This window comes from Vitis riparia, chromosome 16 (assembly GCF_004353265.1).
Source record: "Vitis riparia cultivar Riparia Gloire de Montpellier isolate 1030 chromosome 16, EGFV_Vit.rip_1.0, whole genome shotgun sequence".
In the NCBI taxonomy this organism is placed as follows: Eukaryota; Viridiplantae; Streptophyta; class Magnoliopsida; order Vitales; family Vitaceae; genus Vitis; species Vitis riparia.
This window is the reverse complement of record NC_048446.1, coordinates 7,007,319-7,032,144: the sequence shown is the minus strand read 5'-3', so window position 1 is coordinate 7,032,144 and position 24,826 is coordinate 7,007,319. Positions and strand designations below refer to the sequence as shown.

The 24,826-nt window shown below is 34.5% G+C and overlaps 1 protein-coding gene across 6 annotated transcripts in view; it reads left to right on the top strand.

The window, feature by feature from the left end:
* Window positions 1-7,117: 7,117 nt before the first annotated feature.
* Window positions 7,118-24,826, top strand: part of LOC117933546 (ATP-dependent 6-phosphofructokinase 4, chloroplastic) — a 39,479-nt gene continuing 21,770 nt past the window's right edge. For 4 of the 6 annotated variants that reach the window (XR_004654310.1, XR_004654309.1, XR_004654308.1 and 1 more), the window contains exons 1-5: window positions 7,131-7,575; window positions 13,342-13,388; window positions 13,526-13,565; window positions 13,647-13,709; window positions 13,790-13,927. Coding sequence is in view for 3 of the 6 variants with exons in the window: in XM_034854957.1 (XP_034710848.1) it covers window positions 7,312-7,575; window positions 13,342-13,388; window positions 13,526-13,565; window positions 13,647-13,709; window positions 13,790-13,927 (552 nt within the window). In the remaining 3 variants the exon portion in view is untranslated. Of the gene's footprint in view, window positions 7,576-13,341; window positions 13,389-13,525; window positions 13,566-13,646; window positions 13,710-13,789; window positions 13,928-24,826 lie in introns of all 6 variants that reach the window. The other 2 variants (XM_034854960.1, XM_034854959.1) reach the window with 2 other exon arrangements.

Here is a 24,826-nt window from a genome sequence, read left to right as displayed (position 1 = left end):
AGGAGGTATTTTTATTTCCTTAATGTAAGAAATGAAATAAAACATCTTAACATTACTATTTTATCCCTATATTCCATTAAGTGTGTAAGACTTTTTATGGTTTATTTTTAATGAATGAGTAAATATTATTTTTCTTAAATATTATCATTTAGCATATATAAACTCAAAAGATATTCATTTAAAATGAAAATAAAAAAATTATTTTAAAATATGTGTAAGAGTATTTTTGTCAATTTTTTCTTCATTCACATTCCCATTATTAACAAATATTAAAATAGAACAAAATAATTTTACGTGCCTAGATGCATTCAAATACAAAAATTAAAATCACCAAATTCATTCATATTGAATAAGAAATAAAAATAAAAATAAAACATTAATTCTCATTCTTTATTCTCACTTAACAAACATAGCATAAATGTATTGAATAATTTTTTTTTTCCTGCATCACCATCACTATATATCTATGTTATCTTCTTTACAAATTGGAAAATCCACTTTTCCACTCAATAGATGCTTTTGTTAAGATTAAATACCACATAATATATCAGAACACTTGATATCCTCTATTACCATGTAACTAAAGAAAACATAAAAATAAAATATCATTATTTTTATGGGATGTGATTGATATTTCCTATATTTAGCTTTTATATGTTATTAAGAAATACAAATATTCAAGGTGATCCTTGTTTCCTCGTTCGATATACATTTTATTTAATATACATTTCCTCAATATAAAATATAATAATCCTTATAGTGGATATCAAATTTACGTATACTATGAATCATAAATTCCTTTTTTACGTCTATTTTCTTCCTTTTTTTCATTTATTTTCTTCGATTTTTCGTTTGTTATATGAATTACTTTGAAAAACGGTAGGTAAAGGAATTAAAATTTTAATTTTAAAATTAAAAATTACACAATTTAAATAATATTAGTATATTTAACAACACAATATAGTTAGTATTTTTATTTATAAAATTTTAAATATTTTAATAATAATAAAAATGAAACATTTATATATTAAAATATAGATAGTGGAAAAATCTTTAAATAATTCTAAAAATAAACATGAGAGATATTTTACGTTTTATATTATATATTAAAAATGATACATATTAAAATTATTATATTTTTATCATTTACTTAAATTTTTTTGTTTTGCAAAATACGTGCCGAAAAAAAAATTATAAAAGATGAAAGAGAATGAATAAAAAAGAATTTATGATCCATATAATTGTATTATTTTCAATTTTCATTCCACAATCAAATAACATTTGTTAAACCAAAGTTTTGTTAATCTTGATTTTGATGATAACAAATAAGGTTTAAAACTAATGAATTTTCCTGAGCGTGTTTAGGCAAGAAGATATCTAAAGAAGTAATCAAATTGTTTCATATTGGGTGCATTAGGTTCATCTTGCATTTTACTTATACTAAAGCACTTAACATTTCCAAGTGTTAAATTGTTTTCAATTCCTTTATGAATTGGATGAAAAATTGAATTGAGAAAAAACATAAGTTTTATTAGGGTTAAAATCTTTTTAAAGGTTTTTCAAAGGTTGAGGAGTTATTAGCCAAGATTTCTTAGTCTTAACTAGTCTTAAAAATGTGTTTACAATGCAATCAATTAAGGCAAGGATGATCGGTTGAGTAGGTTAGGCTTGACCAATTGAGGTGTATATTCACACACTCTCTTCTAGTAGTATGTATTCAATTAGATAAAGATTGGTTAAGGACCGGTTGAGGATTGGTTAAGTCGATTGGGCAACAGTAACCTCGATGCTAGTAGCCAGTTTGACATGTTGGTTGGCCTTAAAATGTGTCTAACCAATAATTTATGCTCTCAACTTTTTGATATTATTTCAGCCTCAAGGGAGTGCTTTTATAGTGCACTTACTTTCAAACTTGCATTTCATATTAGTTCACCATCAAACCTAGTTTCTTTTGTATTCCATTATGACAAATTGTAAATTAGGAGTTTTATTCTTATTAAATCTTTTCTTGTATACCTTATGAGGTGGGCCTAAGAGTGGGGTATTACCTGGAGGAAAAATTTAAGTGCAAGGTATTACTTAGGGTTTGTCAAGTATGGGATATCACTAGGGGGGTTCAACAGTAAGACATCTCTTGAGGAAAATTGTAAGTGTCTATTGCAGTCAATTAATCCAAGTGTAAAGTTTGAAGGCTTGGTTTGGAAACCTTGTTATAGTCGAACCTTAATCTTGGGATTGAAGTTAAAAAAGACATTTGGTAAAGCAAAAGGGCTTATAGTTCAAAGGGAAGATATAAAGAGTGAGAAAATGTGAGATGTTTTGGGATCTAATAGTTTATCTATTTTATTCTCTATAATATTTTTTTATCATATAATGGAATGTTCTCTCTCATCCATTGGAAGCATAGTTGGATGAACCATATTAAAATTTTATGTATTTTTGTGTGTGGTTTGCTTTCTTTTTGTGTTCTTTGATTATTATGTTTGTATCATAGCTTCTGCATGCACAACAAAGTGGTATTAGAGCCTTGATTGAAGATAATTAGAAAAGTCTTGGTTGAAGATGGCTAAAAGAGTCTTAGTTGAAGATGTTTTAAAAAAATATTAGCTAAAGATGTCTAAAAGAGCTTTGGTTGAGGAATGTTTGAAAGAACTTTATTTTAAAGATTCCAAGAAAAGCAAAGAGAATAAAGCACAAAAGAGAATTAAAAAAAGAATTGTAGTTGAAGGTGAAGTCAATTTTCTTCTTATTAATGATATAATTGTTGGGATAGAGCTTTAGACAGCATAATGTGATGTAACAAATGGTTGATTCATTAATAAATTTATTTATATATCTAGTTCCTTTTTTTTTTTATCCTTTTTTGCATTAAGAGGTTATTTGAGCATACACAGTCATATCACTTACATTATATATGACTTGGGTGCATTAAGAGTTGCATAGAGGATACAAGTCATTGGTTTCTTGTAAGATGATTAGTTGTTCACAATCGATTCATAGATTTGGGTAATCTAGTAGATATTATAATGTAACATCTCTTAATTGGATAGATGACTTGTCTTGGTCGTTAGGATAGGTTTCTTGTGTGAGTACACTAATGTGTATGGTTATACATTGAATAAGACCTATGGTAAATCATGATATAAGGCTATCGATTATCATGATTTACTAGGCTACTTTATTGCATAGACTCTCAACCTTAAAATACTATTGAGTTTGTGTCAAAATCAACATGAAGCTTTGACCTATGGGTGAGACCTTAATGTGGTCATATATTTGTAGTAACCTGCCCTAATAGGGGCCCATTAAGAGATAATAAGCCCGCTCCAAATGGGAATCTAGAGTGGAATCACCATCCCAAGAAATAAATGAAGTATAAAAGAATGAAACACAACTAGATAACCCTAATAAAACAACAATTAGATACAATTATGGCGGAAGCAAGGTTTGTAAGATAAGCCACACAATTAAGAATAACTAAAATTGAGCTAAAATACATAATGGAAATAGACTAGACATCTGACAAGTTTAATAAGGAAAGAACTAAAGTTAAATGCCTTCTAAAGTCAATTTTATCTCCTCAATAAGAATAAAAGAGTCCTCACTTGAAAAAAAATTAATTAATTATATGAGGTGAACATAAGGTCCAGTGAATAGTCATGATACACAAGTGTTCGAATGGTTAGTCCACATTAAATACAGTTCTAAAACATATATATCTATAATAACTTTGGTAATTAGAAATTATCATAGAATAATCATAATAACATTTAAAGAACGTGTGAGATGTAAAATATGTAATCGGTTTCGACATATCTTTGGTCAATCGATTGGCTATACACAAGCCTACTACCTATGAACCCCCACATCCACATGGTGTTTAAGGTCTCACTATCTTAGATCATGATACCAAAGAGCTCATTTCTTGGTCATCCCATTAGGGGCACAACAAAGCATACTTTGTTGCTTCAGACTCTAGCCCCTAGCTTGACATTGGAACCTATAATCCCATTTTGAGCCTCGCCTCCCCCCCACATAAGTGGTGTAGAGTTCCAAATCAAAACTATACAAAACACTTTGTTGGGATTGCACCACTAAAAGTGAGACATGATGTAACAAAATTAGACTTGGCCATCCACTTGCTATCTTTTTTTATGGATTAACATTGATTTTAGATTCAACCCATATCTTTTATATTGTATATGACTTAGATGCATTAGGAGTTGCATAGAGGATACAAATCATGAGTTTTTTTGTTAATAGATAAGTTATCCATAGTCAATTCATGGATTTGGGCAATCCAACAGAGATTGTAGTACACTACTTCTAAATTTGAGAGATGATTTGTCTTGCTATCAGGATTAGTTTCTCATGGTGAGTGCACTAGCATATGTGATCGATGTAAATAGGATAAGCCTTATAGTGAATCATGACATAAGATTATCGATTGTCATGATTTACTAAGCTACTATATTGCATGGACCTCAACCTTGAAAGGATATTGAGTTTGTGCCAAAAGCAACATGAGGCATTGACCTGTGGGTGAGACTCTAAAATGGTCATATATCCCTAAGGATTAGGTCACTGTTGATGGTGACTAGTGGCAACAAATATTCTTAATAGAGACATCATGATATCTCATGAGTTTGTAACAACGTGTACCTTTGGGTGATTCAAAAGACATATGATCGTGAAATTTATGCCCATGATAATTCCTTTAGGCTACATTTGATTGACGGGATAAGATAGGATAAGATATGTATGTCATAGGCCAATAGAATATGACAATTTTTTTTATAGACATATCCTATGAACATGATATTTTAAGGTAATATATCTAATGAGATATGTTGCATTATATTATATTTATATTTAGTTTGTGAAATGAATAAAAAAAATAATATGAAATAAATATTATTTTCAGTATTTAAAATATAAATTATATCACATGCCACTATTTTCTATTTAAAAATTGAAATTTCTCTTATATTTAACAATATTCATGATTAAAACATTAAAACTTTACAAATAAAAAAATTGTATATTATGTTATTCAATATATAAAAATAATTTATATATTATATATTAATATTAGTTTATAAGTTTTGTTTTTTTAGTTTTTCTTTTTTAACCATAAATTTAATTTATAATATTTTTTTTATTTTACAAAATGAGCATATAAAAAAATAAATAAAAAAAATACATTTATGATACATGAAAAAGAGGGTGGATACTATATCATACTACTTATCCTATCCCATGGTTAGTTGAACATAGGATATGATAAGTGATGAGATAATTTATCCTATCCCATCACCAACCAAATATAGGATATGATATAATATCTCATCTCTTATCCTATCTCATGTTATATTTGTTTAAGCAAACTTGACGGTAGTGAAATTTGACATATACACTTTGGAGTTAGAGTATATTAGTCGATAACATTATAAGTGAGATTTGTAACTCAAGAATTGGAGATGTAATCTTTACATATGACAATATTACCATATTAGATTATGAAGATTAGTTCATGGAGAGTCTACACATAGTGGATAGTAAGTCATAGGTCAAAGCTTCGTCTTGTTGTTATTTTTATTTCTATAGGATACTAGAGTGCGGTGGATTCTTTATAGTGAAATGTTAAACTAACTTCAGAATTGAATTGAATTCTAAAGGAGCCAGTACTTCTATGGGTTCAAATAGTCCCCGCTTTGAGCTCATGTACCATTATAGTACGATTTATGAGTGTTGAATTGATTATAGGTTTACTCATATGCATAAGGGTGTTTTGATAGTTATGCAAGGTTGGACAAAAAATAGTAAACAAGTTTTTTATATTAGACTAATTGATTAATTAGATGATCATATGTAGTTAATTAATAAACTAAGACCTGTTTTGGGTTGAATTAAGTGATTCAAGCTTATATGAATATAAGTCAAATAAGTTTAATAAGGGAAACTTAAGTTTAATTTTATTATATCATGTTTTGCTTTTAAGAGTTCTATTCCAATAACATAACCTAAAAAACTGCAAGAATATTAACACTCTTTTTCCTTTTGCTAGATTTTTCTTATAAAATATGTTTAGTTGGTCGGATATAGTATAGAATAAGATAAAAAAGATATATTATATCTTATTTCATGTTTGGTTGATGATGTGATAAGATAAGTTATCCTATCACTTATCATATCTTATATTCAATCAAACATGGAATAGGGTAAAGTGGTGGGATATATTGTCTACCTTCTTTTCTTTTCTTTTCTTTTCTTTTTATCCCTTTCACATGGGATATGTTAATCCCATTGTAGGATATGTATCAAAAATTTATATTTTTTTATTTTTAATATACTTAATTTACAAAATATTTTTTTATTTTAAATTAAATTTATGATTAAAAACAAAAAACTAAAAAAAATATTTATAAAATAATATTAATATATGATACATAAATTAATTTTACATATTAAATAATATAATATAAAAAAATTATTTGTAAAGCTTAAATATTTTAATAATGAATACTACTAAACATAATAAAATTTTCATTTTTTTAAATAAAAAAATTGAATGTGATATAATTTTTATTTTGAACATTGAAAATAATATATATTTCATATTATTTTTTATTCTTTTGAGAAAATAAATATAAATATAAATATAAATATAAATATAATATATACAATTGGGTATGTTACCTTAAATATCCCATTAAAAATCATATCTTAGGATATACATATCCTATTTAATTGAATATGATATTCTAAGATATACATATCGTGTCCTATCCTATCTGGCCGACTAAATGTAGTCATAGGGTCTTTTACCAGTAAGGCTTTAATAAGACATTATTATGATGAACATCTAAAAGGAGAGTGTCTGTTAATACAAATGATGGATGCCACTACATTAAATTATTGTATTATGCCCTTATTAAGTCATCACATATTAAGTCCTCAGTTAATATTTATCTTTAAGATGAGTAACTAAAAATATTAAAATTTTCATTTTTGTAAGGTTATAAAAGGTTTTTGGAAAGAAAAACAGATTTCCCAACTGAGAAGAGTTTCTCTCTACTCTTTCTATAATTCTTTCGATTCTCTTTTTCACATTTTCAGTAAGTGGAGGTTGGAGGTTGTTTTTACAAATGTGAAGATTAAATCGTCGCAAAAAAAAGTCTGAGCCCATCTGCTGACTTTACGGAAAATGGTCGTTATAATCTCAGTGAGATCGATCGCACCAGATCCCACCCTCTCTCTTACATTTCAAGCGCAGAATCTCTGCCCTTCACCTGGCTCGCTGTTCTTCCAATGGATCTTTCTCTCTCTTCGTTTGCTCTCTCTTCCATTCCACCTCCATTGAAATCCTGCAATCTCACTTCACTCTCCAATTTCCCCAATTACAGTTTCAAATCCAGGAATTTTTCCCTCACGCCGTTGATTTCGCGCCAAAATCGGCGGATCAGAGCTCAATATTCATGTAATTCCGGCGGTGGCGGTGGAGGTGGAGGTGATGATGATGGTTTTGTTGTGGATGAAGTTCCGCACTTGACGAATTTTCTGCCTGATTTGCCGGTAATTCGAGCTATTATTGTTGTGATCCTTAGAAAGTAAATGTGAATTAAGTAACATCCCTTTGTTTTTGGATAAAGGATTGATTTGGAAAACTAGGAATCTGTTCGGAACCAAGGAAAGGGAAGGAGAAGAACTGGATTAATTTTCTTTCTTTTTGTTTGGAGTTGCGAAAGAATTGAAGTAAGGAAGCATTTTTCTATTGGCTTCCTTTATGCTCAGCATTGTGGAGGATAAGGTTGAATAGGGATAGATAGCGGAATTCAAACATTTATGCTAATTCCTCTCCTTTCCATTCTGACTATCATTGGTTCCAAACGGTAGTATCAAAGAAAGAAAGCTGGCACTCTGAAATTACAAGGGGAACAAATAGGCAATAGAAAGGACTATCAAATTGTTTTGTTTGGTTTGTCATGGGAGTGTACTGTTTAAAAACTTACACCTGTGCAAATTCTTCAAGCTCTCTATAAAACGGAATTTGAGAAAGAATAAATTTGCTTAGCTCATGCTTTTTATTTATTTATTTATTTTTTAATTTTTGTAATTTTTTTTTTCAAACTTTTTTTTTTCATTCCCCTCTCTCCCCCCCCACCCACCCACCCAGCCACACACACTTATTGTGATCCAAATCTGAGGCCTGCTTTTCCTCCAAATCCATTGTGAATGTCATTAAAAGCTGTTCTTTAAGCTGTGTTCTGGGTGAAAAATATTGATACATATTGTATCAATATGTTTAATGATAAGGCAATTTGGGGAAATGAGATTGTGACAGCCCAGTATACACATATTTTATCTATGACTTGTGTTGGGTATTCACTGCCTGGCTAGGAATAAACGAGAGAATATATTCTTGAAAGGACAGACAATCAATTCTCTCTTTGAATAGGCCTACTACTACTTAGGGAAGACAAAATCCAAGTATTATGATATATTGTGATTTCTAGAATATAAAAAAAATTAGGATCTTAGGAAATTGTGAAAAAGGTCTAGACTGTCTGTATCATACTTTAAAGTAGAATAAATATTCTATTTATATTGTTCAATCAATTCCAATATTAAATATTAGGAGTCACAATGTGAAGAACTCTTATTGTGTTTGTTTACAATGCACAATTATCTATAGAAAAAAAACAATGACCTGCATAGGATGCTTCCTGTCTTAGTTGATTTAATTCATTCTATGATTGGCTAAAAGAAAATATTAATTAATTATAGCATGAGCTAGAAGATTTTAGAGACTTTGAACATAGTCTTGAGAACTTTTTGTCAAATCAAATATGCTAGGCACTTGCTGATAGTCTACAAAACTCTAAGTGACCTTTCCAAATGAGGAACTCTGAGACTGAAGGACAGTTTAGAGGGCTCTTAGTGATCATTGGAACTGAGGAACCTAGAGAATTGATGCATACTCTGGAGAGCTCTTTGTGACCCTGTCACTACTGTTACCATCTCCTATGCTTCCTTTAATTGCCTCATTCTTACCTAAGCTAAGAATCCTCTTTTCATCCTCTCACCTCACTATTGAATGGCAACACCGCCACTGTAACATTAGGCTGTCATCTTAAATGGTGGCTCTCAACATTGATAGATTGCTTTAGTCTCCCATATAAATGACCCTAAAGCAGAGATAGAACAAAGAAAGGCAATAAGGATAAGGTTTCCCAGGCAATCACACTTTGGAAAAATACACCCAACAAGCTCTTTATTTATTTATTTATTTATTCTATTCCTTATGTTTGCTTAAAGGACAGCTCATTCAATTTTTTTTCTTTTTTGTTTTCTTTTTCCCTTTTTAATAAAATGCTGTTTTCTATGGAAAAACTACACCCTCATTAACTGCAATTTCTAAACAAGAGCTTGAAACTGCAATTTCTTAATGATCATCCGTTAACTTTGGAAGGAGATAATCATGATGCTTTTCTAAACAAAATGAACCATTAGTTTCATCTAAATAAAAAGGCCAAACACTTATTTAGTTTGGTGCTGCAAGTGCATGAACATGTCATGCTGCAACAGTTTGAATCATTACTCGCCACAGTAGCAATACCATTGAACAGTAATGCTGCAATAACATTACGTCACTTGACTTTTATCCTACTTTAAACACAAGAACTATGAATAACCAAAGTCTAGCAATAATAAACCTCAAAAGAAGGATGCTGAAAACAATTTATGACCTTCAAACCCATTTAGGTGCCATTTCAGTTCCACTCTATCTTGAAACTACCATATGAGGGTTTAGAACTTAGAATCAAGGAGTTTAGTCATTTTTTGCTGGCATTTATTCCCATCTGCTGGCCATCTTGAGAACTTCCTGGTTTTTTCTTCAGTAATCAACCTTTTAAGGGTATTTCAACCCTATTTTAGTTATGTATATGCCATTTTTTACTTTGTATGCTTGGAGTTGTAGTCCTAAATACATGTATCTTTTTTCTATTATGAGATTGAATTATCTAAATCAGGATTCTGAACTAAGTATGAAACATCCTATGGAAGTTGATACAGGCAGTAAATGAATTATTTTTACACCTTTTATAAAATTTGTTGAGAAGAGAAAAAATGTAAATGAATTGACTTTACACCTTTCATAAAATTGTTGAGCAGAGAAAAAAAGTTGTTATTAATGATGCGGGGTTCTACCATCTCTTTCTTTCTTCCTTTTTATTTTTTTTTTTTTTTTATAATTAACTTTTATCATCAAACTATTCATGAATAAAGTTGGAGAGACCAAAAATATAGTTTAATGCTAAATATGTTCTTTATTTCTTCTTTGTCTCTCATTTTCCTGTTCCATATTGACATCCTAAAGTCTTGAATGACAAGGGAACATGGCATATCATCTTTACTTGAATAAATGGGACATGGAAAACAATGTTTTTGTTGTGTGCAATTGTACAAATATTCAAAGAACCATAATAAATGAGGGAATACCTGTTTTTGAATATCTAAATAACCCAATCCATATACAGGAATAACAAGGCAAAAGATTGTGTCTAGTGCTACTTGCTGTATCAAAACCATTAAGCATAGATAGGAATAACAAAGCAAAAGATTATGTCTAGTACTGCTTGTTGGGTCAAAACTATTGACTTAGTGAGCTTCATAAGTTTTGAGTAACCAAATTTCCTAAAAGCTTAAACTATTAGAATTTGGACCCACAATGTATATCAATGCTATAACCTCCTTCGTGCAGTTCTATAATGTGTGTGAGATCCATAGATAGAAGTAGCAGTAGACAAATCATAAGTAGTAGTAGACAAATCACAAATTTGTGATTGCAAATAACTAAACAAATAAATAGATGGGAGGACTTGAATGTGAACGCTTTGGTTAATCATAGCTTTGATACCATGTTGAAGAAAGCAAATTCCCAAAAATTTTATGCTATTAGGATTTGGACTCGTAATTTACATCATGCTCCAACAAATGAGGAAATGGGAGCTTGGGAAAGAAAATAGTAAAAAGCTGTATGTGCCTAAAAATGAAAATTTGAAAGGAACGTAACCGATTCAATTAAATAATATTTTTGATGGAGTGGTGCATAGTTAGGAACATATAAAATCAAAGAGAGAAAGGAATGAGAGTAACAATGTTTTATCTCAGCATTGGAGGGAAGCAAATGACTGCAACTTTCTTCAATTTTACCATGTGTGTGGAGTAAAAAACCTAAGTGGATAGCAAGGGAGGTATACTAGTCATATATTCTGGAGCATTTAAAACAGTGATACATGATAATGAGTTTGAGAGGCTATGAGGAGCTATGAGGACTATGATAGCAGATGCTTTGCATGAAACTTTGAGGAGGAAAATGAATAAAAGCTCTCATAGATGAGGAAATTACAGTTTTTAAGACTGCAGTGCTTCCCATTAAGGGAGTAAAGTTCATTGTGTGTAGCAAAATCCACTGGATGAAATTTGCATCACAAGTTTTTCAGAGCTGCATTGTTACATATTTCCTTATCTGTCACCAGCAAGTGAAATTTTCTATGCTCATCAAGATTCCTAGAATGTATCAAGAAAAATATGAGACTCCAAATTTCAGCTTTCATGGACTCATTATTAACCCCCACCACCCCGCACCCCACCACGAAAATAAAAGCAGGCTCTCTCCTCAGTGTGCCTTCATCCTCAACGATCAAATTGGTAGAACTATTATATTTCACTGCTGTAATCTGACTGGCAGTTGCCAATGGTGTAGCATCACCACCTATTGTGTCTGGAGATCCTGGAATGAAGAGAAAAAACATTCATGTTTCTGATATTAGACATCTTATCCACTCCAAATCCACTGAGAATAATGGCCAACCACTTGTATGCAGCCAAGGATACATGTGCTTGAAGCTCTGCAGGAAATAAGCAAGGGTTACTTTTAAAGGTTTTGAACAGCTTATTTGACTGCTTTAACACAAATGGCTACTTAGCAGTACCAGATGTTGCCAAAAAAAGTAGTCAAATGGCTACTTCTTCAAATCCTGGAAGGCAGGTTTGTACAAGTGATAAAACACTAGAAATGAGAAACACAAAAAGGGACAGGCAAAGTCTGAACCAAGAACATGCAATAGCTACCAGCTTAATCCTCCACAAGCAAGCTTTTGTTTGGGAGTACATTAATTTCAGGCGCTAACAGACATCAGCATGATTCAAACAGACTGCATCTGATACTTGAACTCTTCAACAGCCAAAGACTTTGAATCAGCAGCAAAATATTGTTGGAATGTCTCAAGGTATCAGAACATCAGCCAAAAGGCATCAACCTGTGGCTATCAACAACATTGCTAAAGTGACCATAACAGCTAGCATGAATGTTAATAAAGAACAGAATGGAATAGGCCAACAGGTGGAGTTCCAGCCATAACTGGAGGCCCAAAATGTCAACAAGGAACTTTGGAATTATCTTTAATCAAACTCTTGTCACAATGATTCTTAGTTAAATCACACCATAAAGAATGTATCCCTTATGGAAGAATCCCATGTACAAAGTAGTATCCCCTCATTGATTTCTTCTGTATGTATGTTGACATTATCTGTATTTGCAATCTTCAATTAGTTCTTCTTTATCCTAGTGCTTTGATCCTTAGATATTGATATTTTATGTATTTAGGATTTGATTTCTAGAGTTTAAAGAAAAAGTGAGAAGGAAAGAGAAAAGATTATATAGGGTAACTCTCACTGACCCAAGATCTTTATTCCAATTACTTAGCATAGTTGTATGTGCAGAGTAGCCCTTAGTAAAGAATTGAAGAAAAAACGCAGATAATGATCTCCATTTTGAAACTTGGTGGACGAAGTTGACCTTCCATGACTACTTTCTTGTTTTTAGGGAATATGAATGGGAAATTCCAATATAAAAGCAGTCTGTGGATCACTAAATGCGTTTTTGGGCAATTTGGATGAGTTAATTGTTTATATATTACAACATAAAAAAAATTTTGGACCTATTAATTTTTCCTTTTTTCTTCACATCCTAATTATAGTCCTTTCACTCATGAGTTGTGCCAGTTATATTGTCTACTTAAAGTGCTGGTTAAAAGCTAATGAAACTTGAAATCTATATTCCTTTCGGTTTTCTTTCCCTGTGCGAACGACTAATGGACTGATGATGCCTCGAGTTGTCTGTTCCAAATCCTATGCGTAGCAGTTTATCAAAAAGGGTCTTTCACACTTTGTTTAACTTTTTGATTCTGGGTATTGTATGTGTCTTTTTAGCTTCTAAAGATCTGGGTAATTTCTGACTTATATTTTCATTCATTTTTTTCTTGTTTTCTTCAGTCATACCCAAACCCATTGCAACAGAACCTAGCTTATGCAATAGTCAAGTAAGCACCCTTATTCATTCATAATGTCTTTTATAACTTCATATCATTATCACATGACTATTTTTGTTAAGATTTTCTTATGGTCCTTTTATACTTCATTTATTGATCAGAATACATTAAAATTTTCTGTTTGTTAGGAAAAATTTTGTTAGCCCAGAAGACGTGGTAGCACAAAAAGTAGGTGACTTTTGTTTTTTGTTTCTTTTATGTTTATCTTTTTGTGTTCCTCCTTTACTACTTACTATGTTTTTTCTTCAGATTGTTGTTCAAAAGGGAAGTCCTAGAGGAGTTCATTTTCGGCGAGCAGGGCCTCGAGAAAAGGTGTATTTTCTTGTCCAATCATGCACTAAGAATGCTTTTGGAATCATGGAAATATAAATATGCAGTCTTTCCGATCTCAGGTTTATTTCAAGTCAGAGGAAGTACGTGCTTGTATAGTGACATGTGGAGGATTGTGCCCTGGAATCAACACAGTGATTCGGGAGATAGTATGTGGCTTGAATTATATGTATGGTGTTCATGATATACTTGGGATTGAGGTTGGTTAATCGTGAACTCTATTTCCTTCCTCAAGTATTATTTTTTTAAATGATATTATAGTCATTAAACTTCTTTCTTAATGTGATTTTATTAAAAAAAAAATGTTGTAATTACATAAATAGTTCTAAAATACTAGAAGAGTGCCATACACAAATAAAGAAAAACGTTGAAATTTTATAAATAAGATAAAAATGAAATCTCATAGATACGATGAAGCTGGAATCTTATAATGATTAGCCCATTATTTTAGTAAAATTTCTGATTTTTCTGATTGAGTCATCAAGTTTTCTGATTCAAGGGTGCTTTGTACAATTTGAGGGTTGGTTTATCCATTCTTTATTCATCCTGCTTGGAATCCTGCCAATCTACATAATTTGGCAAACTTTTCAAGGGGAAGATTATTAATATATTATGAATTGTTTAATATATTTCAGTACTTAGTTTGGAAGCAATAATCATATATTCACATTTCTATCTTGAGGTTTGTCATTTGTTGGATTATTATAGTAATAAATCAATGCATAACCCATAAATGAGTATTCATTTAAAAGATAAATAAAATAAATAGTATTAATTCATGAAGACATAAATGGGAATGCAAAGAAAAAACATGTAAAAACACATTTTTTTTGGTTTTTTTTTTCATTTTTACTCCTAATCAACCAATCCCTATCCAAATAGAAGTTACATATATCCTGCCTCCCTCCTTTTTCACTAGAAAAAGCAAAAAGAAGATAAAAATGCTTATTTTCACTCTTAGAAGAGTTGATAAATCCCTCCTCTCTCCCTCCCTCCTTCCCTCCCTCTCCTTTTATTTTGATTTGATATTGGTTTTCTGTTGATATGGTTGAAGTATCATTTAACTCAAAAGTTTAAGCTGTTACTAGTGAGTTTAAAATTTATAGAAAGGTGACTCAAACTTCAGTTAATAGCTTCAACATCCCACTTCACATGTGGCCTTTTCTCACACTTGGATTCAATAAATGAATGGGGGAATAAGCAAGGTGTGAGGTTTAAACCCAAGAACTCCTGAGACCAAGGTTTTGATACCACATTAACCCAGAAGTTAACCCAAAATAAGCTGTTAGGTATTGGACCAAAAATGCATATCAATCCAGCTAATAGTCTAAGTGGACATTTTCTTTATTGCTAATTAGTTCTGGTCAGTTGCATTTGAATAAGCGTGCATATAAATTGAATTCTAGTATATTTTTTTTATGTTTTGATTGGATTATCACCAATTGTTAGTTCGGTATTTGTGCTTATTGGATCATGTGTTATTTAATGTTTGATTTTAGGAATTGATGCTTTTTCCTTTCCATTCCTGTTTAGTTTGTAATTATTATGAGAACACTTCTATTAGAACTGATTTTCTTATATTAGTAGTTTTCTCTTGATTACTTAGTTTGAAGTAGTTGCCATTAATATTGCTTGCATATTTTTATTTAGAACTTCTTCCTCTTCACAATTTCATTAAACATGGAAACTTCCTAGAGCAATCTAGTTAGTAGCTTATTTAGCAAAAGTAAATCACATCTCTAATGGAAAGTGACAATGCACCTAGGAAACTAGAAGGGCTAATGAATTTGCTTGCTATTCATTACAAGTATTGGTTCCTTTGTTGGAGATATCCTTCTTCTAAGGGCTCGCTTTCCATGAATCTATGAATTTAAGGGAAGATCGTTGTTAAGAGTACTATATTTTCTTTTTCTTTAATGGTCACTTTTCTTCTTTTTCTTGGAATCTTAATTTCCATTACAACCTCATTGATTTGGAGATTAGGGACTATGAAAGACTCATCTCATCCCACACTTGTGTACACTTGTCTCCATCTGCCCCAAATGTGAGAGTCTCCTAGTCATTGATGTTAGGCCACCTGTGCACTTCACCTACACTAGGCGTAAGAATAATGCTGGAATTGCAAGCAGTAGCTGATGTGGAAGGAATGATTGCAAATTCAGTTAGAAAGGAGGTGTTGGGTATTTGGTTGAGATTTTCTGTTAGGACCAGAGGGGTGAAGGGAATAAAAGGTGAGGGGGATTTGGGGGAGGGGATGGAAAAAATGATATAGAATTGGGCTTGCCCATTTGGGAGAGAACTAAGCCTCTCGAAAGCTTGGATATCCCATTTCAGACATTAATATAGAAATACCAGTCATTCCTCTATTTTTTTCTCTGCGTTTTCTGGTTAATTTCTTGCTTTGTGCGTATCAAATTGGTATCAGAGCGGTAACGAACTTGAGAAAATGGCTAGTAAAAACATGGCTCAGCGTATGGATTCTATGGAGGAGGTAATTGCAGCAGTGCAGGGAGAATTTCGGCGTGAAGTGGGTACGCTAAAGGAGGAGATGCAGAATCTGAATCACAGATTCGAGCAATTCATCAAATTGCAAGAAGACGCTGTACGGGCTGGAGGAATTTCGTCTGGGGGAAATAGGGCAGACAGACCTTTTATGGGGGAGGTTTAGGGGTCAGATGGCAGCCCTGGTTCCGCCGGATTTCGCCATGAATCCCGATTTCGGAAGCTCGAAATGCCTCCGTTTGTCGGAACGAATCCGGATGGATGGATTCTCAAGGCGGAGCGATATTTTGCATTTAATCGGCTAACAAATGAAGAGAAACTTGAGGCTGCAATTATGGCTTTTGAAGGTGATGCACTGCTTTGGTATCAGTGGGAAAATAGGAAAAGATCCATCGTTCTTTGGGAAGAGATGAAGATGCTTCTCTTGAAGCAGTTTCGAACAACCAGGCCGGCAGTCTTCACGAGCAATGGTTAGCCCTGGTTCAAGACGGAAGTGTACACGATTATTGCCGGAGATTCATCGAGTTGTCGGCGCCATTAGAGAACATTTCTGATGAAGTAGCTCTGGGTAATTTCATTAATGGGCTGAAGCCAAAATCAGAGTGGAGGTGAGGATTCTGGAACCCAGCAATTTGGGCCGGGCCATGGACTTGGCCCAAAGGATTGAGGAGAAATTGTGGATCACTAAAGCCCATAAACCCTTTAGTGGGGTTACAAGAGCAGGAACAGGGACTTCACGGGGCAGTATTGTGCCCTCTGAAGCCTCCCGATCAATTTTTAGGGCAAATCCTTCGGAAGCCAAGATCGCCGGGGAAGTGAGGAGACTTTCTGATTCGGAGCTACAAAAGAAACGAGAGAAGGGATTGTGCTTTCGGTGTGATGAAAAATGGGGACCCGGGCATCGCTGCAAGAAGAAAGAACTAAGTGTTCTTCTCATACATGACGCCGATGAAGAAGAATCGAGTCAGATGGACGTTACGGAAGAGGCAGTGGCTGATTTGGAGGCGGTTGAACTTAATCAAGTGGCGGAAGTTTCGCTCAGCTCTGTTGTGGGATTAACTACCCCAAAAACTATGAAATTAAAGGGAATGGTGGGTGAGCAGGAGGTGGTGGTCTTGATCGATCCAGGTGCAACCCATAATTTTATATCTTTAGATTTGGTTAAAAGAATACAGTTGCCTATTGATGACAGTGAGGAATATGGGTTTACTATGGGGACCGGAACTGCTGTCCGTGGGAGAGGATTATGCAGAGGGGTAGCTCTTCATCTACAGGGGATTGATGTTGTAGAAGAATTTTTACCACTAGGGTTGGGAAGTGCTGATGTGATTTTGGGAATCAAATGGCTTGAGACCTTGGGTATGACACATACCAACTGGAAAACTCAAGTAATGAAGTTTAGGCTGGGTAATGAATCTGTTACTCTACGTGGGGATCCTTCACTGGGGAAGACACTAGTGTCTCTAAAGGCTATGATGCGAACCATCAAGCATGAGGGCACTGGAATTTAGTGGAGTTGAATCAGTTAGAAGGCTTGGGTGAAGAAAAGTCCGATGTGCCACCATTTCTACATCAGATTTTGGCAGATTATGCAGAAGTTTTTGACATGCCCATGGGATTACCCCCTATTAGAGGACATGAACATTCCATTGTACTCAAAGACGACAGCCAACCGATTAGTGTTCGTCCGTATCGCTATCCTCATGCCCAAAAAGACGAAATTGAAAGATTAATCAAGGAAATGCTTGCAACTGGAATAATCCAAGTCAGTAACAGTCCCTTTTCAAGTCCAGTTCTGCTTGTTAAGAAGAAGGATGGGTCTTGGCGATTTTGTGTGGATTATAGGGCATTGAATAAGGTAACAGTACCAGATAAGTATCCAATTCCAGTAATAGATGAGTTACTAGATGAGTTACACGGTGCAAAAATTTTCTCTAAGTTAGATTTGAAGTCGGGTTATCATCAAATCAGAGTTAGTAGCCAAGATGTTCACAAAACAGCTTTTCGGACTCACGATGGGCATTACGAATTCCTCGTCATGCCCTTTGGGCTCATGAATGCCCCTGCTACTTTCCAATCCTCGATGAATGATGTCTTCCGGCCCTACCTTAGGAAGTTTGTCTTGGTATTTTTCGACGACATCCTGATTTACAGTCCTTCTGAGGAGTCTCACCAGCAACACCTAAAACAAGCTCTAGAGATTCTGCAAGCTAACCGCCTCTTCGTCAACCAAAAAAAGTGTGAATTCGGGAAAACTGAGGTGGCTTACTTGGGCCATATCATTTCTGGACAGGGGGTAGCAGCAGATCCTAGCAAGATTCAAGCCATGCTCTCTTGGCCAACCCCCACCACTTTGAAAGCTCTAAGGGGATTTTTGGGATTGACAGGGTATTATCGGAAGTTTGTGGCTGGGTATGCCCGCATTGCTTTGCCATTGACTGATCAATTAAAGAAGGATAAATTTGGGTGGAATTCGGAAGCCGCTGCAGCCTTTGAAACACTTAAGCAAGCCATGACCTCAGCCCCTGTTTTAGCGTTGCCCGATTTCACCAAACCCTTTATCATAGAGACAGATGCCTCTGGATTTGGTTTGGGTGCTGTTCTTCTCCAGGACCAGCAGCCAGTAGCTTATTATAGCCAAGTTCTTGGTTCTCGAGCTCGCCTTAAGTCTATATATGAGAAGGAATTGATGGCCATTGTATTTGCTGTTTTGAGGTGGCGGCCATATCTACGTGGAAGACGGTTCATTGTGAGGACAGATCAGCTGAGTTTGAAGTTCCTTTTGGAGCAGCGAATAGTTGGGGAAGAATACCAAAAGTGGGTTACTAAACTCATGGGGTATGACTTCGAAATACAATACCGTAGTGGGGCAAGCAACCGAGTAGCAGATGCTCTCTCCCGTGTATCTGATCAAGTAGAGTGTACTACCTTAGTAGTACCTCAGTGCAGCATTGGGACACGTTGCGGACAGAATTGGCAGAGGATGATTTTCTGAAGAAATTAAAGGACAACATCACTTCGGGCACTCAGTCTCATGTTGGGTTTACTGTGGAACAAGGGTATTGTTTTACAAGAATCGTCTCGTTATTCCACGGACATCTAAGCTCATTTCTACTCTAATTGGAGAGTTTCATACCACTCCAGTTGGGGGCCATTCAGGGGAAACAAAAACTTATCACCGCCTTGCAGCTGAGTTATATTGGGTTGGTATGCGTAAGGACATAGCCAAGTTTGTTCGGGAATGCTTGGTTTGTCAGCAGCACAAGTATTTGGCCACCACACCTGCTGGGTTCCTGCAGCCCATTCCTCTTCCGGCGCAGGTTTGGGATGAGATCACACTTGATTTCATCGAAGGGCTACCTCGTTCAGAAGGTTTGGATGCAATCTTGGTAGTGGTGGATCGACTTAGTAAATATGCTCATTTTATCGGCTTAAGACACCCATTTACAGCCGTCTCGGTCGCTACCATTTTCACTCGTGAAATTGTGAGGCTTCATGGCATTCCTCAATCCATTATTTCTGATCGGGATAGAGTATTCTTGAGCAATTTCTGGAATGAGTTGTTTAAGTTGCAAGGGACTTCTCTTAAGCGTAGCACTGCCTATCATCCACAAACTGATGGCCAAACGGAGGTTGTTAATCGATGTCTAGAAACTTATTTGCGCTGTTTTGCTTCTGATAAGCCACGTAGTTGGGCTCGATGGTTGGCTTGGGCTGAATATTGGTACAATACTTCATTTCACTCCTCCACTTGTTGTACCCCTTTCCGTGCTTTGTATGGTCGCGATCCACCCCCTCTCATCCGTTATGAACGAGGCACTGCATTGGTGTCTACTGTAGATCAGCTTTTGGATGATCGAGATGCTGTCTTGGATGATTTGCGCATGCATTTGTTACGGGCACAACAGCGGATGAAGCTGCAAGCTGATACCAAGCGTCATCATGCAGAATTTCAGGATGGTGACTTAGTTTTTTTGAAGCTGAAACCATATCGGCAGCGTTCTCTTGCGCAGCGAAAGTTCGAAAAATTGGCTGCTCGATATTATGGTCCTTTCAAGGTTCTGCAGCGTATTGGCAAGGTGGCTTATAAGCTGGAGCTTCCCCCAACAGCAGCAATCCATCCTGTTTTCCATGTCTCTCAGTTGCGACCTGCACATGGAGTCTCCTCTTCTTCACCAGTTTTACCTCCACAATTAACTCCTGAACTTGAACTTGTTGTGGAACCGGATTTATTGCTAGATGTTCGTCCGAAAGCTCAAGGCCAGCCGGGTGAAGTTGAAGTGCTGTTGAAATGGAAGTCTTTGCCAGAATATGAAGCCACTTGGGAAGATTTTCATTTGATTCACCAACAATTTCCTGCTTTCCACCTTGAGGACAAGGTGAAAGTTTGGGGGGGAGGTAATGTTAGGCCACCTGTGCACTTCACCTACACTAGGCGTAAGAATAATGTTGGAATTGCAAGCAGTAGCTGATGTGGAAGGAATGATTGCAAATTCAGTTAGAAAGGAGGTGTTGGGTATTTGGTTGAGATTTTCTGTTAGGACCAGAGGGGTGAAGGGAATAAAAGGTGAGGGGGGATTTGGGGGGAGGGGATGGAAAAAATGATATAGAATTGGGCTTGCCCATTTGGGAGAGAACTAAGCCTCTCGAAAGCTTGGATATCCCATTTCAGACATTAATATAGAAATACCAGTCATTCCTCTATTTTTTTCTCTGCGTTTTCTGGTTAATTTCTTGCTTTGTGCGTATCAATTGACCTCTTTAAGATTATTCCTAGTCAAATCTTTCTTCATGGTTTTGTCTAATACATCAGATATAGTTCCTTTCTCTCTAGCTAAATTTATATGGAAACCTAAAGTCCCATCTAAAGTTAAGGTTTTTTCTTCGTTAATTGAACACAAGAAGGTAAATATCAATGACATGCTACAATTGAGAAAACCTTTCAAATCCCTTAGTCTTAATTGGTACGTTTTATGTGAGGGGAGTGGAGAGTCGATTGATCATCTCTTTCTTTATTGCCCGATAACTTTGGGGCTTTGGCACAGTCTATCCAGACAAGTCAAGATTGATTAGGTCTTACCCAAAAGCATATGTGATTTGTTGATCATTTCATATAAGGATTTGGGAAGCTCCATTAAAGGTAAGACCCTTTGGCAAATTTCTTGTTTCACATGCTTTAGATTGTGTGGTGAGATGGAAATGTTAGAATTTTTTAGGACAAATGGAGGACATCAGAGATGTGGTAGGATTCATTTCACTTCTATTCCTCTTTCTGGGTCTTTTGCATCAACGTTTTTAAAGACACACCTCTCAATATTATTAAGCTCAATTGTTATTCAGTGTGTAGATCAAAAGGGTTTGGACAACATTGAGAGGGGCTTAGTTAGGACTTGAGGAGATGACATCTATGTATATTGTTATGTGGTCTAAACTTTTTTGTATAGGCTTCTTGTATGGTGGAGGAGTTCATTCATATTTTGATAAGGTTTTTTAATTGTGGGGTGGAATTCTTATCTTTCTCATGTTCTTATTATTCATAATTAATACATCTTTTATTTTGGACTAAAAAAAAGTCTTTTTTTTTCTTTTTTAAATTAGGAAACAAACATTTTGTTAAATCTTAATAAGAAATAAGAGACATGGGAAGTAAATTAGTATTAGTTGCAATTGAGAGCGATTTTGATGAGGATGAATGTCCAAGATATACATCAAGAAAGTGAATTAGTATTAGTTGTGATTAAAGTAGGTTAGTATTGCTTGAAATTAAATTAGGATTAGTATTTGTTGGAGTTAAATTATGAGTAGCTAATGAGGTCAGAGGAGAATTAGAATTATAGTTATAATAGGTTATTAGAATCCTAATAGACTTTGGATTTCTTAGAGAAGCCTATAAATAAGGCTAATTGATGTAAACCAAAGTAATTGATTGATGATTAATAATATTATGTTTTTTTGCATACTTTACTATTTTCAATGGTGAGATTACATTGATTTTCTTCTAGGTAAGACTCTTAGAAGGCATTAGTGTGACTTTGAGGTTTCTATCCCTTTTACTTCTTATCTTCCTTCTCTACATTTTATTTTTATTTTTATTTTTATTTTTATTTTTCTCGATCATAAATTTTATCCCTTATTCCTCTCCCTAACCCTAAAAGATAAAAACTCTAGCCTACCTATTTGATTGTAGGCAACCATTATAGGGTTATACTTCATCAATTATGCTATTAGAGCAAAAGGACTTGGCTTGAAGACGTATGTAATTGAGGAGTGGAGCAACTTATGAAAGCATGAGTTCAAGGAACACTTCTAACAATCAAGATGCCACTACTACACACTTAGAGGAAATTTTGGTCACACAACAATCCCATCAAGATACTATAATACAACTAAATAGCAAACTTGATGAGATCATGAAGTTATTAGAAAAGAGTTAAGAAAAATGACCAATTGATGATGAGACTACAAGCCATCAATTTAGACAATCACCTACTAGACCATGTGAAGAACAAAACAATTTTATGATAGGGAATCAAAGAAGGGCAAACTGTTTAAGCAAGATGATGATATGACAAAGAAGGAACACCTTAAAGTCATTGAATTTTATGGTAAAATTAAATCAAGCAACTTTTCTTGATTGGATTATGTCAATGCGATATTACTTTGATTGGTATGCTATGCTTAAAAATAGAAAAGTTCGTTTTGTGAAGGCAAAGTTGAAAGGAGTAGCATGTCTATGGTGGCATAATATTGAAAATTGGCTTTATAGAATTGGATAACTCTGCCTATAGACACATGGGATGAAATGAAGTTGAAGATGAATGAGCACTTTCTCTCAATTGACTATGAAGAACTCATGTACACAAAATTGTTTTCCCTCAAAGGAGGTACTAAGTCAGTTGAAGAATATACGGAAGAATTCCATGAGTTGAGAATTTAGAATCAAGTGCAGGAAAGTGAGGCTCAACTTGCAGCCCATTATATAATTGGACTTCAAATGAAGATTCAACTTGAGATGGTAGCACACACTAATTCCGTGGATGATGGTTATCAATTAGCTCTTCAAATAGAAGAAAGGCTCAAGTTTTGGGCTTTTAGATGTCTAAGTTCACAAATTGGGAGCTCTTTCTCCAATTGGACAGCAAACAAGCCTTTAAGCACAACAAACTTCAAAACTTCTAATCATGCGAGTGGTGGGAGCAACAATCAACAGGCTTCGAATGTGCCTAATAGAGATGCTAATAAGTGTAAAATTTCAATGAGTATTGCAGATAACAAGGTAGACTTAACTTCTTTATGCTTCAAGTGTGGTGGCCATGGTCATTATGCTGTTGTGTGCCCAAGCAAAGGTTTACACTTTTGTATTGAAGAAGTAGAATCTGAATTTTGGAGCTATCAAAAGAAAGATGAGACTCGCAATGAATATGAACTTAGTGAAGAATGCAATTACTATGATGGTATGATGGGAGGCTATATTTTAGTAGTGCAACCTTTATTAGCTGTCCCAAAGGTGAAAATAGAAGATCGATGATGTACTAGCATTTTACATACATGTATCTCTTGCTAAAGGAGGTTATGTACCACGATCATTGATGAAGCTAACAATTTGAACATAGCTTTGCAAGTGCTTGTTGAGAAACTAAATCATAAAAGAGAGAAACATCCTAATCTATTTTTAGAAGCATGGGTTAATGACATCTCCATTTTGGTAAGTTTTTGTTGCTTAGTCACATTCCTTTTTGGTAAGGACTTTGAATAGTCGGTACGATGTGAAGTGTTACCAATAAAGTGAGTCACAGTTTGCTTGGAAGACCTTAATAGAAGGGTTCAACATGATGCCTAAAAAAATACATATTTCATACACAATGGGCATGAGAAGATCCTTCCTCTAATGAAAGAAGTTTTGCCAGTTAAGGAGCTAGAGAAGGCATGACAAAAAAAAGTGCTTACCATTTTTTTTTTTTTTGATAGATAAAAAGGAAGTATATTAAACGAAAGGAGGAAACACCAAAAACAGTGCCCTCAAAGTATACAGGGAGTATACACACCACCTTCCCTTACTTAGAGCCTAACCAGTCTAAAAAACTTACAAGAGAAGAAGGGCTCATAACTAAAGAAACCCTGACCTAAAACCAAAGATTACATACAAAAGAATATTTCAACCTTTGAAGTGAAAACTCCTCATTCCCAAAAGCTAAACAATTCCTTTCCTTTCAGACTGATCAAAAAATTACATAAGGGAGCCATTTGCCAAGCCTTCTTACGAACTTTCCCCACAAACACTCCATGCCACCCAAGAAGAGTTTTCTTCACTGTACACGAAAGAGTCCAAGATACACCAAAAAGGGAGAAAAGAAGATTCCATAGGACCCGCATCTTCACACAATGAAGTAAATGGTGATCCATCGTTTCTACTTTAGATAGACATAGAAAGCACCTATTTGCCAAGGAGAACCCCCTCCTTTGAAGTTGCTCCAAAGTTAAGACTTTACCCTAGGAAGCCTCCCAAGCGAAGAATGCTACCTTAGGAGGCACTCTCACCCTCCAAATACTATTACTAGGGAATATAGAAGAACCTCCAAGCTCCAAAATAGAATAAA